Source organism: Leptosomus discolor, chromosome 20, assembly GCF_034619465.1.
Source record: "Leptosomus discolor isolate bLepDis1 chromosome 20, bLepDis1.hap2, whole genome shotgun sequence".
NCBI classification, from domain to species: domain Eukaryota; kingdom Metazoa; phylum Chordata; class Aves; order Leptosomiformes; family Leptosomidae; genus Leptosomus; species Leptosomus discolor.
In genome coordinates this window covers 7887262-7905853 of record NC_141410.1, presented here as the reverse complement: position 1 = coordinate 7905853, position 18592 = coordinate 7887262, and the positions used below count along the sequence as shown (strand labels likewise).

The 18592-nt window shown below is 55.1% G+C and overlaps 1 protein-coding gene across 1 annotated transcript in view; it reads right to left on the bottom strand.

Moving 5' to 3' along the window:
* AGRN (agrin) overlaps positions 1 to 16616 on the bottom strand; it is a 122252-nt gene extending 105636 nt beyond the window's left edge. Inside the window, exons 1-2 of the mRNA XM_086476065.1 lie at positions 16434 to 16616; positions 8641 to 8902 (exon numbers count right to left, since the gene is read on the bottom strand). Of these exons, the coding sequence (XP_086332191.1) occupies positions 8641 to 8902; positions 16434 to 16616 (445 nt within the window). The remainder of the gene's footprint in view (positions 1 to 8640; positions 8903 to 16433) is intronic.
* Between the last annotated feature and the right edge of the window lie 1976 nt (positions 16617 to 18592).

Sequence of the window (18592 nt, the reverse complement as noted above, 5' to 3'; positions counted from 1 at the left end):
ACCAGCCAGAGAAAGCTGCAATACGGACCTAAGGAGGCCACGGGGAATGAATTAAGAGGGCTGGGACCTGGCCAAGGCACAAGAGCTCACACGGAGGTATGGGTCAGCTCAAGGCCTCAGCTGCAGCGGTGATGGAGGTCGTTCACAAAGCAACCGAGCAACAAGAGAAAGTGGGCGAGATGTTTGGGTGGGAGAGTGCAAGCTTAAGACCAGCCATTCACAAGGGCTTGAGGCAGAACCGGGGAGAGAGCCCGGCCCACGCCGCGGCGCACACCGGGCCACGCCGTCCAGCTTGCCACAGTTCAGGAGGGAGATTAACAGAGATTGATGTGGCTGCTGGACACGGGAAGAGCCAGGGGAGTAAAAATTAGAAGCCAATAAGAAAGGGCGGTTTGAAATCTCACATATTCTTATTCACTTTGTAGTCTCTGCCACAGCCAGACTGAAATTAGCCAAATTGGGTATGAATTATTGAAAGCACTGGAGTCCCATTTCCTCTGCTAATCAAAGGAAATTATTCCAGGGAGTTGAAAACGCGGGAAGAGAAGCAGTTTTTCAAGGAAAAAAAGAAAAAGGCACTGCTAGAATGTTTTTTTTAAGGAGGGAGCAGCTTGCAGAGAGCACTGTTCACCTCCTCCAACCCACAGCTCATCAGGGAGAGGAGGCCATCCATCCAGTCCTGGGGCAGCGGCCGCTGTGTCCCCACCCTGGCCACACAGCACATCAAAGAGCTCTCCTGCTCCTGGAAGTCATCCCGAAAGAATGCAGGATCTTTGCAGAGTGTTTAATAAGATAAACAGACCGAAGTCCCACTCCCTGGTAAGGATTAGCGCGGAGCAAGCCTGGGCGGGTGCCGGCAGTCGTGGCAAGCGCCTGGCAGCTCCAACAGGCAGATGCCCGCCGGGTTCACGGGCAAAGGCTGGCCCGCCTGGTGCTGCCCATCGCAGCTCCGGACAGCCCAAAGGCTGGGGCAGGTCAGCTCTGTCTTCCCCACCAGCAAAGCCCAGCTTCCAGGCTTCGTTGGGAAACCAGAGGAATACTGACCCGTTTCCCTCGCATCCCTTCTGCTGGGATGGCTTCTGTGGGTCCCTGGGTTGACCTGGGTGCCCACATGCCCCAGCTGTTGGCCAAAGAGAGTCCGAGACAAGCAGTGCAAGCCCTGGGTGTACCAAAGGGAGGGCTTTGCCCACCTCGAGCAGCAGGAGCCACCAGCCTGCGGTAGAAACAGAGAGTTGAGTTCTGCCCCTGCCAGAAAGGCAGGGCCCGCTCAGTCCTAGGTGGCTGCATATTGGTTACAGCATTCAAACAACCTAAATTCATACATGCGACTGTCTGGCTGCCTTCTGTAAGCAGCCACGCCTGTACATTTAATTTACACTTCTAGCACACACAGTGTGACAGGCCTGACTGCTCCCTCCCATGTTTGATGCTGCGCAGAGATACAGGGCAGGCAGGGAAGCGAGTGACGGGGAAGGTTTGGACAGAAGCAGTTCAACGCCTTTTGTTCAAGTTACAGCTTTGTGGCCTGGTGACACAGTGACCAAAAAAAAAACCCCACCAGCGTGTAAAGGCTCACACAGCACAGGCTGTCTGCAAAGCCTGGTCCCACAGCCTTCAGCATCAGCACACGAGCTAAAGCAGCGGGGGCCCAGGTGTTGTGCAGGCTCCCAACCTCCCATCCAGCTGGAGGAGGGAGGGAGGGAGGGACACAGCTCCCCATTTTACATGGGGGCTGCAGGATAGAAGCAGGGGGTGTCAGGGAGAGGCAGCGAGGCAGAAAAGCTGCACCTAAGTCCTGCCTTGGGTTATCAAGGAGTCCCAACAACAGTTCTGCAAAGCCAGGAGATGCCAAAAGGATGAAGGAGATGCCAGCGCCCTCCAAATCTGCAGGCATTCAGTTTAGGAGATGCTCAGAGGGAGAGATTCAGAGCGATCCTTGTCAACAGGAACAGTGACGGCCGCCAGTAGGAAGTCTCACTCCACTCGCACCCACTCCCTGCCACCCCGGGGGGAGAGCAGCGGGATTTCCTCTCCTGCACGAAGCCCCCGGCACCACCACCAAAGCTTTCCCGTGCTCACGGAGGAGCTCCCTGCAGCCACCCCCTGCCTGGGAGCACCGCAGCACAGCTCTTACCGAGTCCCCCCGAGCAAGGCTGATGCTGCGCAAGCGTCCTGCGGTGGGAAGCACCAGCAGGAGACTACGGGGACCGAGAGGGGGGTGTGGAAATGTTTCGGGCTGGTTGCCTGTGGGAACTCATAATACCTTTCCCACTCCCACGTCCCTTCCCTTCGCCACCCTTCCCACCTACCCCGCGTCTATACAAAAAGGATGAAACTGAGGACGCTGCTGCCCTGTGCGTTCCCACCAGCCGGGAGGTGATGTACCAGCCCCAGCCCAGCACCAAGCCGTACCCAGCAATTCAACCAGAAAACGCCCAGCAGAAGGAGGCGCAGAGCCTGCCAGAGCCTGCAGCAACAGCTCCCCTCTGCAGCGCAGCAGACAGCAAGCCACAGTCCCCCCCCCCCCAAGTTACTGGCAGAGCAAACAAAGGGAAAAGCAGAACCAAGAGCACATGGCCAAGGCCCAGCACTTGTCATAACCGCGCAGCCAGCACCGCCAAGAGATACGCCGTCTGCGCCGCTGACCGAGAAGCCCTAGCTGATCCCGCGGAGAAATGCGGCAGGATGTGCCAGAGCAGGGAAGTGGGGCCAAAAGGAGCCTTCCCAGACCAGTAGCCTCCCACACCAGATTAAAATTCCATAGGAATTTGCTAAACAAAAATCGACTCTTAGCTACCGCCGTAAACCCGTGGGATGTTCTGCATTACTACCATGCAAGGGAGGGAGGAAACAGACCCTTACGCTTGGCCCACGCGCAGGGCCTCCCACGCTCGCGGCGAGAGCGCCTCCTGCAAACGCTGGCCCATGGGGTGGGCTGGGTTCTGCAGCATCGGCCATAGCACCCGGCTCCATCCTCCCCTGAAGCACCAAGACCTCCCCCCCAAGTCAGTCCCTGCTCTCCCCAGTGCCGGTCTCTGACGTGGCAGCCCTGAGAGGACGTCTGCTCCGGCGCCAGCAGCCGGCCGAGCTGCCCGCTGTGCCCACACTGCCCCTGCCTGCAGGTGGGGAGGCAGGAACGGGCCCCCGCGGGTGTTTGGTGGTGGATTCTCTCCTCTCCGTTTACAGCTGCTGGCTAACTCGCTCACCCTCCTGAGACTGAGGTGTTGATGCTGTTCTCATTATCTTCAATGCAAAACAGAGCCAGGAAGAGGAGGGAAGGAAAGAAAAACCTTCTTTAAGAAGAAACCCACACACTAACCCTCTTCCAGCCCCCTCCCTCGCCTGTTCTGAAGCACAATGAGATGCCAGGGGTGGATTAAAGGGAAATAGTTGCAGGGGTGGGAAAGGGCTGCAGGAAGACCAGAGCATGGGAAGTGACCACAGCCCAAATCACCTAACACAGACCCATGCCAGCGATTTCTTTGCTGAGAGGAGCCTACTGTGCATGCCTTACAGTCTGTAAGGAGCCTGAAAAGAGAATTTTGCATGGGCTGGTTTACAAGAACAAAACGTCTCAGTTCTACGGAGGCAGAGACCTAAAAAGAAAAAGAAGACAGAATAAAAGTGAACAGGCAGAAGACAAAACAGAACAGACAGTGTAACTTAAAGGGAGATGCTTTCAAAGCAGTCCCGATCCCAAGTAGCCATGGGAGGAAATACGGGAGAACCGAGGCTGCAGGACTGGATGTGATTCTTCCACGGGAGCAATTAATAGGGTTGCCAGAGAGGTGAAAAGTCAGAGGAGAGTTCTGGACTGGCTAGAATCAGAAATTCAACAGGAGCTAAGTGACATTTTAAAACATCTGGAACATCTGCAGCACACTGCATGTTGAACACGAGCCAGAGCAGCCAGCTTTATTACGGGCATCTATATGGAAGAGATGTTCAAAGGCCCGTACGCCATCCTCACGGCAGCACCCCAAGACACCACATTGACTCCCTCCTGTTCCCAAGCTGGATAACATACAGCACCCAAAGGTGCCCATCCCAGCACAACACCCACCCCCCACCTCGCTGCCCACCCAGCAGGAGCAGCCCCAGGCCCACAGCCGCACCAGGGCTGGAGGAGACAGAGAAGCCACCGAGCGCCGTGGAAGCACAAGTGCAGCCACGACCACTCTGGGCAGCCAGAGGGTGGTCCAGAAAGGGTTTGGGATGGTCAGTCCTCAGCCTTGGTCTTGCTGCTGGACTAATTCTCCATCAGGGAGGCAGAGTATAACCCACGCACTGCTCCCAAGACAGGCAGATCTGTCCTTCCCAAAAGGCTTAACGTCCCCGTGGCTTGGTTCACGGGCCCTGTTTTCCACATCACCTGAGAAGCTGAGGGGACACCGCACTAAAGCACAGAGCAAGTTTTTCTTGAAGATGCGTTGGACACGCTGCTCTGGCACGAGGGCCTCGAGCCACCGGCAGCACCTCGTTACAATGGCAGGAACCTACTGCACCCAACGCTACCAGGTTTCACGTGCGCTCTACTTGTAGAGCCAAGGGCTTTTCCCAGGAGATTCAAAGTCCGCACACATCTCCAAAGCCAGCAAAGCACCCTGAGCTGGGGCAACTGCACCAGCATGAATGCAAATCATGCCACCAGCAAGGCCCTGTTTAAAAGGAGCTCTGGGTTCTCATTAACCGAGGCCCTAACAAAGGTTTAATATGAACTTCCTTCCACCCAGACGGGCTCAGCGTGGAGTCAACACACAGCCCCTCCCACGCCATACACAAAAATCTTGATTTTCTTCGAGTGCAATTGTGATCAAAGCGAAATACGAGACACACACACACACACACACACGTACAGAGGAAAGATCTCTCGGGGATTAGTCAGCTGCTGAACTCCAGAAGAGCGTGCTTGGCGGCATTGTCAGGGGAGGGCAAGGAGAGGAAAGCACTGCACCTAGCACGGCGCCTGCTTTGGGGAGCTCCAACACCTGCACAGCGACTCCAGCCCTCTTCATGCAGCGCCAGCATTGCAGACACAAATACAGCAAGGCTGTGGCGTATCAGACCGATTCTTTCCCTGGGAAGCCTCCTCCTGATGTCTTGAAGAACAAGAGGAAATCCACTCCTGGTGCTACACAGCGCTGCGTGCTGCTCGGGGCCGGCTCCCTTTCCACGCATTCCCCCACAGAGGCACCAGCAAACGTCCTCCTTCACCCGGGGACCCGGTGCAAGCCTGTGTCCCAGCCTCCTGCGCAAACCCCAGAGCTGCTCTTCTGCCACCAAAAATCTTCCCTCCAGGCACCCTCGGTGCTGAGCCGGTTTGCAGAGCTTAGCCAAATCTTGCATTTTGATGACAGCTGGTCAAAGCATTTTTACTACAATTAAGTGTAATCAAAACACGCTGTTTCTACTCTAACCTGAGCTGTTTCACAGAGATGCCCTAGTTTGAACTCGCCTCTTAGACAGGAAAGATTTTGATGTCTAGGATTTTTCCAAGCTGGAGCGACAGGAGATGAAGATACTCAAAACATGAATGTTTTTCCACTCAGCTGCCACCATTCTTCCAATTCCTTCTGCAAAAGCACTCAAAAGTTTGTTTTTAAACTCAAAGTGCAGCAAAGAAGAGTGTTCTGGGCAGCTCTGCTTTGAACCCTCCTGTGGGGAGCTGATGGGAAACAAGTCCTGGAGCAAAATTCTCAGACTCGGAGCTCAGAAATGGTTCCCAGGGTGGCAGAGGCAGGTTCTCATGGCTGGTTTTACATGGCCTCCCAGAAGGCAGCAGGGCAGTGGCACTGGGCAAGCCGAAAGGGACTTCCACAGACCTCAGGAGAGGCCTGAGCTTTAGATGGGGCTCGAGGGAAACCAAGGCTTTGGGGGTCAGTTTGTTCCATGCTTTCTACAGCAAACCTGCTAGCACCCAACCTACAGGATACTCACACAACCACCAGCCTTCCACGATGGAAGCAAGCCCACTGGATATGACAAGGCAAGCGAAACAGCTGCCAAGACAGCCAGATGCCAAAATAAGAATCACTGCATCTCCCCTGAGCAACACTTTTTGACCTACCTGAGACATCAGCAACTCAAGGTTGCCTTGTTTTTTTTTGTCATTCCACAGCAACACAGTCTGGACGGTCTCCATCAGCTTGGAGAAGCCAGGTCCACCACACATGGCGAGTTGTCTGCAGGCTGTTTTCCAGCCCTCTCCAGTCCCCACTCTCCCCACGCCAGCCTGGTGGCCCTGAGCCACCGGCCAGGCAGGCTGATCCCACCTCTGCAAGCCAACAGCATCCTGGTGAGCCATTGGGAAGAGGAGCCTAATTAATTAAAGGAAGCAAGCTACGCAGCAAGCGATCTTCAGAGAAGAGGGAAGCCCCAGAAAGAATCATCTGCTACCCACCATCAGGAAAGGTTATCACAGCCAGGAGGAAAGATAAACCCACCATAACTGTATGGACCTGCAATTTCAGCAGACAGGAGCGAGTTTAGACACGTCCAGCTTTGGCACATTCAACTCCCTTGCACAACAGCATGGGAGCAACACCAAGCAAATCTTTCCTGCAGTGCTGCATCAGGGGGCATGCTCACAGACCAACGCATCCACCGACAGCCTGGTGCACCCTTCACACCTCTCCCCTCCTGGGACCAGGGCACCAGTACAGCTGGAGTGACAGTCCCATCACCACCCCGAAGCTCTGCAAGGAAAGCTGTCCATGGCTAGGAGGTGTCCCCAGTGGCAGCAGGTCCCAGTTGAGCTCACCAAACACAGCCAACCCCAACACACCGGGGCTGTAACAAGCATTACACAAATGCAACACAATTTTGGATCTTCCCCCGCTACAAACAAAAGCGGGAATAGGTCCCAATTCTACACTGAATCTATAGTATTAGGAGGAAAACTAGATCTCTCATCACCTCCCAAAGGTCTCACGGGACAACATCCTTCACTACAAATGGGAACCACCTAGCTCAGCCACCCCAGCTCACACCCAGCGTGTGCAAAACTGAGCATAGCACAGAACACAGCAAACTAGTGAGGACAGAATTCTTCCAAAGGCTTGCTCAGATTTAACACAACCAACCACGCACACACTCTTCTTTCTCCTCCCTCCCTCTGCACTAGGTGCAAAGGAGGAGCAGGACTGATACCTTTCAGGTGCAATACAGCATATATATATATATATGCACGGGCAGAAAACCTTCAGTGTCCCTCCCGCTTACAAAACCCACTTGAGACGCGTGCCTCTTGTGAGCCGCGTTGCTGAACTAGCTCTCTCCCAGCCTCAGAGTCCGGTCATTTACCCCTGTCAGCATTCACAGCTGGAAAAAGGGGTTATGGCCTCTCCTCTGCACGTCCAAGGGAAGGAGGGAGCCAATCTGCATGTTTATTTGTTGTCTGTGCAGAATTCCTGCATTCCTTCCCTTGTTTACTCATCTGCTCTCAGGACATACTCAGACCCCAGCAAAGGGCTTTTGGGGCACCGCATTCCCCCACGAGCTCAGAGCTCTTGCTGGAACACACGACAAGCATAAGGGGGTGGAGGGAAGAGAGAAGCCAGCAAATGGGTTATTACAGAAGTATGTTTTCAAAGCGGCAGGGCAACAAGGGCAAGACAGACCAATCCTCTCCAGATCTGCTCTCCATAGAGGCACATCTCCACACGTGGAGGTCTAAGACCCTACTGAAGAGCACATATGGGCTGTCTCCCTTTCAGCTCTTCCCAACAGCTGTGTTGTTACACCCAGAGCAGCAGCGGTAACTCAGCCACCCTCTTTGGCACGAGCATGTCAGTGCCGCTCACGTTGTCCCACACACAGCTACAAGTCAGCCCACGGTCCCCGCGCTGAGCATCAACGCGGTGCACACATACTCCATGAGCACCACACAATATTACAACCCTCCTCATCTGAGCAATTTTGGGAGCAGACACAAAGGCTCCAGCGAGACTAATGTGCAGGTGACACAGGGTTTCACCACAGCAATACAGAAGCACACTCCCCAAAAATCACTCAGCTGCTTGGCTTGGTTCTGACTTAGTTATACCTTGGAGAAGGCAAGCTTTACCCCCAAGCAGCACTCGGCTGGCTTCTCAGATCCCTGCAGGAGTCCGTAAGTCTGGCTTAGCAAACAAGGAAGCTCCGAGGCAGAAGCAGCTAGGGGCGATTGCCATGAAGGACAGGCCTTCACCACAGCATTAACCCATTATTAGCTCTAAATCTACAGGAAAATCTATTTCGGGTGTGAGGAGTCTAAATTCCCCGGTAAGTGCCTGCCACACGCTTGTGTTAGGACAGAACTTGCAGTCAGGATGCTCCCAGCCACATCAGGCTCATTGCAGAGGGCACTGAGAACCTGCATCAAAACTGGAGGGAAAAAAATATAACATAAAATAACTTCACTTGCCTGTACCTTGATTGCAAGCACTGCCTCTGACAACAAGGTCAATGCCACACACCGTCCCCGTGACAAGCGAGTCCACAGAGCAGCGTGGCTCTACCCCAGACACACGCAGAAGAGCAGGACTGATCTGCCTCATCGCCAGCGAGACCATTTGCCAATCAATCACTGACAAGCCAAGAAGCACGAGGAGTCCCAGAGCACCCCCCGGGGAAAGCCCAGCACCCACACTCCAGCCTCACCTTCCACGCAGTGCTCCACCTCCTCCAGGTTACGCAGCGTTATCCGCATGAGGCTGGAGTTCAGCATCAGCTCGTTGCGGTGCGCCGGCCACATGTACTGCGGGGCAGGGTTGACGAAGAAAATCCGTGTGTCCCCCGTTGAGACTTGGTTGTCGCAGATTAACGGGTCCCCGAAGCCACCAATAACCACCTTGTTCCCACCATCCAAGAGGATCTCATGAGTGACGATGTCTTTGCCTTTCAGGTAACGCCAGACTCTCACCTTGAACGAGAGGGAGAAAGAGCACGTGAGGCCATTTCACAGGCACCTTCTGACGCGGTTAATTCTTATCATGTTGTCACAAGATGCACAAGAGTGGGTCAGGCTGGCAAAGCCCTCCAGCAGAGCTGATTTCATTAACCATCCCTCCAAAAAGCAGAAAACACATGGGCAACAAAGACTAAAGCACTCTTTCTGCCAAAGCTGAACCCAACTCTTCAGCCCAGGCACCCCTGGCCCCTTCCCCACCCAGCAAAGGGGGACAGGCCCTGTGTCACAAGGGGACCCTCCGCCACGCTGGCTCTCCAGCGAGGGACAGAGACCTCGTCCCTGGGCACTGGGACACGCTGTCTTCGGTGCAGAGACCCAGGACCTGCCTTCCCTTCCCACCTCTCCTCCCTCGGCTTTGGCTGAGCCCAGAGCCTGCTAATCAAGCGCGCCGCCAGCCCAGTCGTTGCTGTTGGAGGCCCAAAACAGCCTGATGGAGAGCTGCCCAGTGACAAACCCCACCACGAGCCACCTTGACTCACCTCCCCAGAGGCCCACGAAACCATCACCAACCCCAGGGAGGGCTCAGCATCCCCACCCCAAGGGCAAACATCCAGCAAGCCCCTGGCACGAAGGACACCGCAGGTTGGCGAAGGGTAGCGATGCCCTCTCCTTTGCGATCCAAGCCCTATCAAGGCCAGCATGCAAGCCTCAGCTTTGCCAGAGGATTCCCCCTTCTACTCCCAGGCAGCATCATTCAAGGTGACAGACTCCAGCTGGTGCAGTTCTCCCAGAGATCCCCTGACTTGCAACAAAAATCTCAGTGGTGAAACGTATCGAGGGAGAAAACACTACTGGATTAAAAAAAAAAAAAGCTTTGAAGGAAACATCAAGTGGCTGGAAGCCCGCAACCAGCGTAGGCTGCATGGCTAAATAGAGCCCTGTCCATCCACAGAGGCAGCTCTGAACGTTGGCACAGGAGCAGGAAGGGCAGGTGGGTTGGGTGAATGAGAGAAGGGAGTCTTCTGGCTCTGACAAGGCACCTTGGGAAGACAAAAGGCTGAGCAGATAACACTCCATGCAGAAATGTCAAAGGCAACTTACGCTCCTATAACCGACTACAGAAAACCTTTGCGTTAGCAGACTGGATTTGCTGAAATACGTGGAGGGTTTGGCAGTAGGAGCCCATTTCCCTTTACTCATCCAAGCTTCAGGAAGAAAATAAGTCCTGGCCACAAGAGTCAGCCCTGCTCTCCCCCCTTCCACTGCCAGCGGTTCTAGAGCAGTCTCCCTGGACCTCCGTGCTGGCTCATCCCCCTGCCCAAAAAAGGCAAAATCTGCACACAACTGCAAGCCAACCTCTCTTTCCAGTGCCACGCTCCCTGCAGCGAACTGCCCAAAGGAAACACCCGCACAGGAGGGAAGCAGCAGCCCTAAAATGAATCTTTAGCGCCCGTGGGACACCAGAAACATGTCCCCAACGGCTCTCGATCGGTTACAAATCCTCCTCCTGCTGCTGCGATGCTATTGCAGGGGAAACACGACACAGGCGAGTCGGTGAGTTGCATGGGAGAGGAACAGCTCATCAGAGAGCTGCCCGAGGTCTCAGCTTGGAGCCAGGGTGGCTGCTGTAGCACACTGGTATTACCGTGACCACAGGCATCCCTGGCCTGCCATGCTCAGAGCGTGCTTTTATCGTGCTCCCTGCCAGCATCTCCCCTCCTACCGCAGCCCAAGCGCCCAGTCACCTGCGTTCTCCAGCCTTCACGGCCCAAAGAGCACTTCAGCACAGCGTGCCAAGCACCAAAGCGGTCAAGGAGGTGGTGGCTCAGAGATAAGGGGGCTCTTGATCCCCTCTCCGAAACGGGCAGGCACGTATGTACTTAGAGAGCGCAATTCTGAAGGGAACGCAAGGGACAGAAAGGATGGTCACCTACGTGTGGGCAGGCAGGTCTCTCCAGACCTTGGGGGACACTGGGGGGGGGGGGGCAGAGAGGCAGACAGTTGTTCACACTACAGCTTCTACGCTTGACCCAGGGGTTGCAGTGGTGTGGGGGGAGTGGTTATACTTGAGGAGGAAAGCACAGAGTAGACATTATCCCACGCGAGAATGAACCATTTTTTGTTATCTGCAACTGCAGCTCCCTGGCCTCTGACCTGCAGGGCCCTCCAAGTGCGTCGTGCTGCCCTATGGGCTGCTTCGAGAGCACTCAGACACAGACTCTCACTCTTTGCCAGATCCTCCATCCCATTACTCAAGAGACTGCAGAAGAGACACACAAAGAGCTGACACTGCAGAGTTCAAGCAAGTGGGTAAAAACACGATGGGGGCTAGGAGGACTGCAAGTCTCATGACGTTTAATCAATCTTGTAATTTCTTGAAGCCCCAACTCCAGAGTTTCAGGGCTGTGAGCTCAGCGCTACCTCAGTCCTGATCAAGAGGCTTCAAGGTCCACAATGATCTTGAGCTGAACTCCCACACACTGTCCCTGGCACGACTAGGAGCGGGCAGCTACACGTGCTGGGGCAAGGGAACAGGGCCATTCCCACCACCACAGGAGCAAGCAAGCTGGGATGAGCCCCTCCTGCTCAGCACAACCTTCACCTGTCAAGGAGAAAAAGGGGATGAGTTTAGCATTGCTGTACTCTACAGGCGCAACTGAAGGTTAAGAACAAAAGTTGAGGAGTGTACTTTATTCTCACACCCTCCTACTTCTCACACCTTCTCCTGAAGGTGTAATATTTGCCCACCGTGGAGAAGGACTCTGGACCTGATGGGTCCCAGCTCCCACAGCAGCCACTGCATATTACTGAGGTGAGCCCTGTTCTCCTGCATACCTGAGATCAAAAAACATCCCAGGTATAAACACCGCTGCGACAGCTCCTCTTTGGAAGACTGCACATGCCTTGGCTGCTCCCAGACGCCGAGAGGTTAGCTGGAGACATAGTACCCGCATGCTTTCACACTCATTTATCTCCCAGCACGAAGGCAGGCAGCTCCCCTTGGGCCAGCGCTAAGAAATGCCACAGCAACCAAAGGACAAGCAATAACTTAGACGCAGGCCACCAGCCCTCCCCACACAGTCCACGTCCAAGCTGCTGGGCAGGGTTAAGAAGAGGAGCTGAGAAAGCCGTGCCTTCAAAGCCACGGGCACAGCGTATTTCAGCCCGAGGAGGAGCCGACTGCTCGGTTGTACGCAGCCCTGTCAGAGCCGGAGCTCTTTTCTCGAGAGAGATGGCAGTCAACCAGCAAACAGAGGGAGCTTCAGATGGCAAGGAAGGGGAACTGTGACAGGCAGCTTTCCTCCCCTCTGATCTCACAGGAATCCCAGTTATCGACGCAGACATCTGCTCCACCACATGCAGGTGGTGCCACCCCATGCAGCCCCTTTCAAAGAGCCAGTCTGGGGCCACCTGCGATCCACGGCACCTCAGGTGAGCCGAGCAGGCAGGGTGCTAAGCAGCACAGCTTGCCCGGCTTTAGCGCAAGCCTGCGCTATCGCAAGCCTCCTGCTTTCCCCACCCGGGACCAGCTGTTTCTCCAGCATTTCGCGGCAGCAGCACAACTCCCTGGGGTTGTGCTTCTCCCCACAGTCAAGTTCAGACACCTTCCTGCAGCCCCATCAGCCCCACCTCCTCTTCCTTCGGCAGCAGCCTGCAGCCCGCAGGGCAGGCGCTGGCTGCAAGGAGGTGAGTGCACCAGCAGCCAGGGCAGAAACCCAGGAAGGCAAAACAGACAAAAGGGGGGGAAAAAATAAATATATATATATATATACACACACAAGAGGCAGGCAGAGAGCACCGCCTGAGGCTTGCGCTGAAGGGTAGCAGTTGGGCATTTTCACAGCTAGGTCTAAGGCTGAAGCCTACCCCCTTCTCCTGAAGCAGATGGTAATCTGAGTTAATTAGCATTGTTGTTCTACTCATACACCTCAGAGCCAGGCCATAGCATTCACAAGCAACATCAGAGTCCACCAGCCTTCTCCCCACCCTTATCCTCTATAATGAATGGATGCGAAGGCACCAAAGACCAAGCAATTACCTGTAGGGCATCCCATTCATCATCACACATAATTAAGACTTTGTCACTGGTGACTCACCAGCTACATCAAGGATTGGGGAAGAAAAGGGAGAGAGAAAAAAATGGGGCTGGAACCTGGTTCCAAGAGGTCCCTTCCCTATAGCAGACTCACTCTTTTGCCAGCGAGCACATAAAACACTGGATTAAGACTGTTTTACAAGACTCCTGGCAGCTACAGAGAGGCAGAGCGAGCACAGCAAAAGCTTTATTTAAGCAGATCCTTGCAAGGGTATATTTTAAATGCAGAAAGTAGAAGGATTGTCCAATAAGCCATGGGAGTCCATCCCACAGTAGGGAATGGGACCACCTGTACCAGCACGGGCACCGCTAGCGAATTCCTGCCAGGAAGATGCTTTGAGAAACGCCAGCCTTGGTCTTGTAAAGAAAGATGAGAAGCTCAAGCATAGTCTCCTCAGAAAGAGAGCTGTCACTCCAGACAGAAGTAAAAAAGGGTCACCATTAGATTTCAGCAGTTCTTAGAGGAAGGGTCCTGGCATCAGCTCTGCCAAACCCTTCCCTCCTGACCACACGTCGTCCCTCTCCCCTTCCTTCTCGCTCTCTGTGCCTTCCTCCGGCAGAAGCCGGCTGCCCTTTCCCTAGGAGCTAGCCGAGCACCAAACCCACCTCCCCCAGCCACTTCCACATCCAACCCTGGCTGGAGAACAGCCACCCTTACCCCCCAAAATACGGGCTCTATTGTTTGGAACAGGATCCACATCCTTTTCAACGCTTCCTAGAGCACATATAGAACCTGTATTTGTCCTATAAATAGGAGCTCCCTTCATAAATATCAGGTCAGACCAGAACGAGGCACATCAGAGGGCTCAAAAGCAGGAAGGGACAGTGCCAACACACGGGCTGTAAATAGGATGGACAGCAGCACGGCAAACCTGCGCAGAAGAGCAAGCCCAGCACCCCGGTTCCCAGAGCAAACCCCTGGGTGAAGCAGCACATCAGCCCCTTTCAGAGTCAATTCCAGGAGTTCTGTCAACCTCTTCCCCTTTATTATTCATCTCCTCCAGCAGCAAATGAATGGCTGGTAGCTATTTACAGGTGTTTATCTAACATTAACTTCACATTTCTTCTGAGTTGTAATGTGCTTATCTTCATCTATCAAAGGCTTCAGCTGGGAGGGTTGAGAGTTTAACTAGGAAGAACAATATGCTAAAGCAGCACTCACAGATACTCACATGCCTGCTCCCTTGCAGACCACCCAGCACCCATAACACTTGCTATTTTGGGTGTGGGCTCTAGGGAACTCCTACCACACACTTGGCCCTTGCCTTTCCTCTTCAGATAAAGAAAAGCCTGACAAGAGATAACTGTGGTATTTGGAGGTAACCCCAGGGCCTAAGGAACAGTTACCAGAACATGACAGGGAGGAAGTGGCCGTGTGTCTTCTCACCAGCTAACCTGCAAGATCCTTTCTGCACCTGGAACCAATTCCAGCTCCACAGGGAATGAGGGTCCACGCAAGGGCAGCGGGAACCAGCGGTCAGGTTTAATGCCCAAACCGCCCTTTTGGCATCTAGGCGCTTGGTAAAAACCAAACCAAAATGCAAGCGTGTCTAACCCTGCAACCCAGCGTCAGCAGAATCCACAGCAACCTCAATACTTTGAGAGATCCGAAGAGTGAAACAGGCCAACAGCTGCTGCAAAGCTATGCATTTACAAGTCACGAGCGCTACGCGCTGCTAAGTCACAGTTAGGCAAGATTTATCGGCTTTCAGGTCCTTAAGACACCCCCAAGTCCCATTTCAAAGCTTTTTTTCCTGCAAACACACTATGACCATACCGTTAAAAATGACACGGAAAAGACTGATGTGTAGGCAAAGCCACTGTTCTAAGAAAATTGCTAAATGTCACAGCATGAGCAGGACAGCAAGCAGCACTGCCACAATGAGATGGGATGGGCACTTCCATCCACAGTAGAGGAGAAGGTTTTTCTCCTTTCACTTTCTTTTCCAGGACTGGAAAAGGATCTTGGGAGCACGTTCTGGCCTTCAGGTGCTGCTATGACACTAGTAATCGGCAGAAGCAAAATCCCACTGGAGTAAGGAGCACCAGCCTTCTCCACAGCATCCCTTGGGATGGCTCAGGGAAAGGTGGGCAAGAGACCCTCCTCCCAAGCTGAGCTGTGTTTCAAATAAAGCCACCACCAGCAGACCAGCTTCCTCCCCACACATCGCTCCCGAGCTGCTCCTACTTGGACGTGCCAGCACCCTTTCCAAGGCAGAGCTGCTGAGCGAGTGCATTCATCATCCCAGGAGCACAGGCAAAACGGTTTTCATGGACCAGAGTCTTGGATATCACACTAGCCAGACACCTTGCTGCCTGTCTGCAGGGGGAAGCAAGCAACCCATTTCTTCAATGAGCATTTCTGCCTCCCCACTAGCCTCGCCGGACCACCTCCTGCCCGCTCGCACGGCGAGCGCGAGGTGGCCCACATCCATCCAGCCATATGTGCCGCAGCACACCGGCTGCTCGCAGCAGCTTATTAGTTTTCGACGTAGCACCCAGGACGTGCCAGACACTTTGCAAACATACGGTCTCTGCACTCGCCTGGAGGGGCTGTGATTTAATTTACGAGAGCAGGGTACAGATTGTACCGAGGGGCAGAGCGGTGGGAGCAAGCGTGAAGCAGTGGGCACCAGCTGGACAACCAGAAGCTGTTCCAACTAGTTTACTGGGCTGAGAGATGCTCCAGAACAGAGGGCAACGCCATGGTATGAAGTTCACCTTCCCCTGCCCCGGCAGACCTCTCCCACCAACGCACTGCTGAGCATCACCCCAGGCCCTGCTTAGCCCCAACCGCAGGCAGGAACCGCAATACTTTTTAAGGCTGGGCAGAAAAGGGGACGAGGAGAAAAAGCAAGGTAGCAGCATGTCCTCGCAAGTGAGATTTCCTGCCCCGGGAAGGGTTAAGCCATGCAGCACGTTTTTCTGACAACCAGGCGGATGGTATTTCAGGTTGCTCAGTGCTTTACCGTCTCTCAGCTTTGGAGAGGGGGGGAAAGGGGAAAAAAAAAAAAAAAAACAACAAAAAAAAACATAGCCAGAGGCCAGATTCGTAGTTAAACAATAGCTTGAGCTAGAGGAGCTCAAGATGCTGCTAAAGTAAACAGGGAGCTCCGCGTAAAGCCAGCAAGCGGCTCCGAACACCTTCCCCAGCAGCTTCAACCCTACCCCAGAGCAGAAAGTTGGGAATCAGCTCCCGCATCCCGGCAAGGAGGGAAATGCCCATAAAAAGCAACCTTGCGAGATTCCCCTCGCCACAGCTGCGGGAGCTGCAGCGGCGAAGAGACTCCGCAGTCTAAAAATACATAATTACACACCAAAGCTCCGGCGCGTACAATAAAAACCACATGCGCCCGCCTGCAAAAAAAAAAAAAAAAAAAAAAAAAGGCGCCTGTTGGGGGCCGAAACTTTCCTTCCACTCCCCCCCCCCCCCCCCCTTCGCTTTACCTTGCAGGAGTAGGTGTGGTGGACGGGGTCCACGTTCATGATCTCCTCCACCGTGCCCGTCAGCACCACGTTGGCCTCCTCCTCCCTCCGCTCCAGCTCCCGTTCGGGGCACGTCGCCCCGCCGCCGCCACCGCCCAGCGCCAGCCCCAGCAGCAGCCCCAGGGCGACCGCTCGCCCCGCCATGGCCCCGCTGGCCACGGGGTTGGGGGGGGGGGGGGGGGGGTCCGGCACGGCACGGCACGGCCCGGCACGGCCCGGCCCGGTCCGGCCCCGGGGGCACCCCGACGGCTTGGGCAGACAAAGCGGCCCCGCTGGCTGGCGCAGAGAGAAGGGCTACTTTTGTTCCGAGGAGGTGAAAAGGGAGGAAAGAAAGAGAGGGAGGGAGGAAGGGAGGGGAGGGGAGAGCAGGGGAGGGGAGAAGGAAGAAAATCCCAAGAGGAGGAGGAGGAGGAGGAGATATCTCTCTCCCCCCCCCCCCCGAAGCCGCGGCCGGGGAGAAGCGCTCGGTCCTTTGCCTTGCCCCTGGAAAGAAAGATTTGCATGCAATCTGAATTGCTGATAAGGGGGGGAGCGGGGGGGGGGGGGGGGGGGGGAGAGGTTGAGAGAGAGAGAGGAGGAGGGAAAAGAGGGAGGAAGGCAGCCGGCCCTGCTGCCGGCTCTTATTGCGGAGCTGCCGCGGACGCCACCCCCAGGAAAGGGAGCTCGCATCAGGTTAATGGATAATCAGCGCGCCAACGTGAGGAGACTTTTAAAGGTGTAGGGACCGCTGCCGAGCTCCCCCGCCCGCCTCCTCCTCCTCCTCCTCCTCCCGGCGCGGCAGCTGCCGCCCTGCCCACCCCCACCCCCCCCCCTCCCCCTTAGCCCCCTCCGCAGGGGTCCCCGGCTCCCGCATCCCCGGGGATGCGCAGGATGCAGGAAGGGGGGGGGCGGACCCCGGTGTTTCCCTCCCCGCCACCCCCCCCAGCTCACCCTTGGCTCATCGTTGGGGGGGTGGGGGGTCCCGCCAGGGCGGCTGCTGCTGGTTTTGCCCTGTGGGGAAACTGAGGCACGGGTTGGTCGTGCTCCGCGGAGCTCCCGGGAGTGCTCCCTCCCGAGATAAATCGAGTCGCTTGGTCCATCACCGCCTGCTCAGTTGACCGGAGGAGGGGGGGGGGGGGGGAGATGGCGCTCAGGGCTTCCCACGCCTCGCCCCACGCGTGGCCGAGCCACTTCTGCCGTGGGATGGCCTGGGTCTGCCCCCTGGAGCGCTGTGACCTCCCGCCCTGGCTTTCTCCAGGGACCGGAGGGCAATTTTTCCAGATGTCACGTGCAATTACTGCAAATATCAAATGAAAAGTTAAGTGGCACCAGGGGAGGGATATTGTTTCTCCCCTCCATAAATTAGCCACCCCCCAGAGGCGTTTTACAAGGCTGTTTTACTTGATGGCCCTCAACAAGCCGCGTTGGTGACCCAGGGCCAAGCAGGTGAATCACCGATGGGAGGGTGAGGTTTAACCACGCCGATGCCAGTAGAGGACACGACGTGCCCCATGTCCTTCTCAAATCACAGCAGCACCCTGCGTTGTACAGCTCCGCAGGCGACCATCCATCCTGTTCGTCCTCTGTGTTTTGAGCTGTTTGTGCTATTTGCCCCTGCAACCGTGCGTGTGCCAATCCTTTTCCTCTCCCCTGGAACACAAACAGAAATTAGCTACAAGATGGGAATAAATGAATCTCACTGAGTGCTCAAGATGCTGTCCAAGCCTACCTTCTACCCTGAAGAGGATGAAATACCAGAGATCACATAAATCTGTCTGGAGATATCACAACTGCCGTGGGTTTTATAGGGAAGGCATACGGTACATAGTCTGTCTTAAACCGCGCACTTGGCATTTCCACAGTGACGTTGGTCTCAACACTGAGGCTGTTCTGGTAACCCCCGCACCCTCTCCCAGGTCCCCTTCTGCTCAAAGATCCCATTTCTGTCCCATAAAACAGTTCAGCACGGAAAGAAGGCTGCCTATTCAAAAGCACGTGGTGTTTAAACACCTCAGTGAGGACTTGAGAGACACAATTTTCGGAAGAAAGTGGCCCACAGCAAACCTGGCTTCGCCTGGTGGGGCTTAACCCTTCAAAACCTGCCAGGCTTCTGTACCACTCCCGTAGAAACCCCAGGGAGG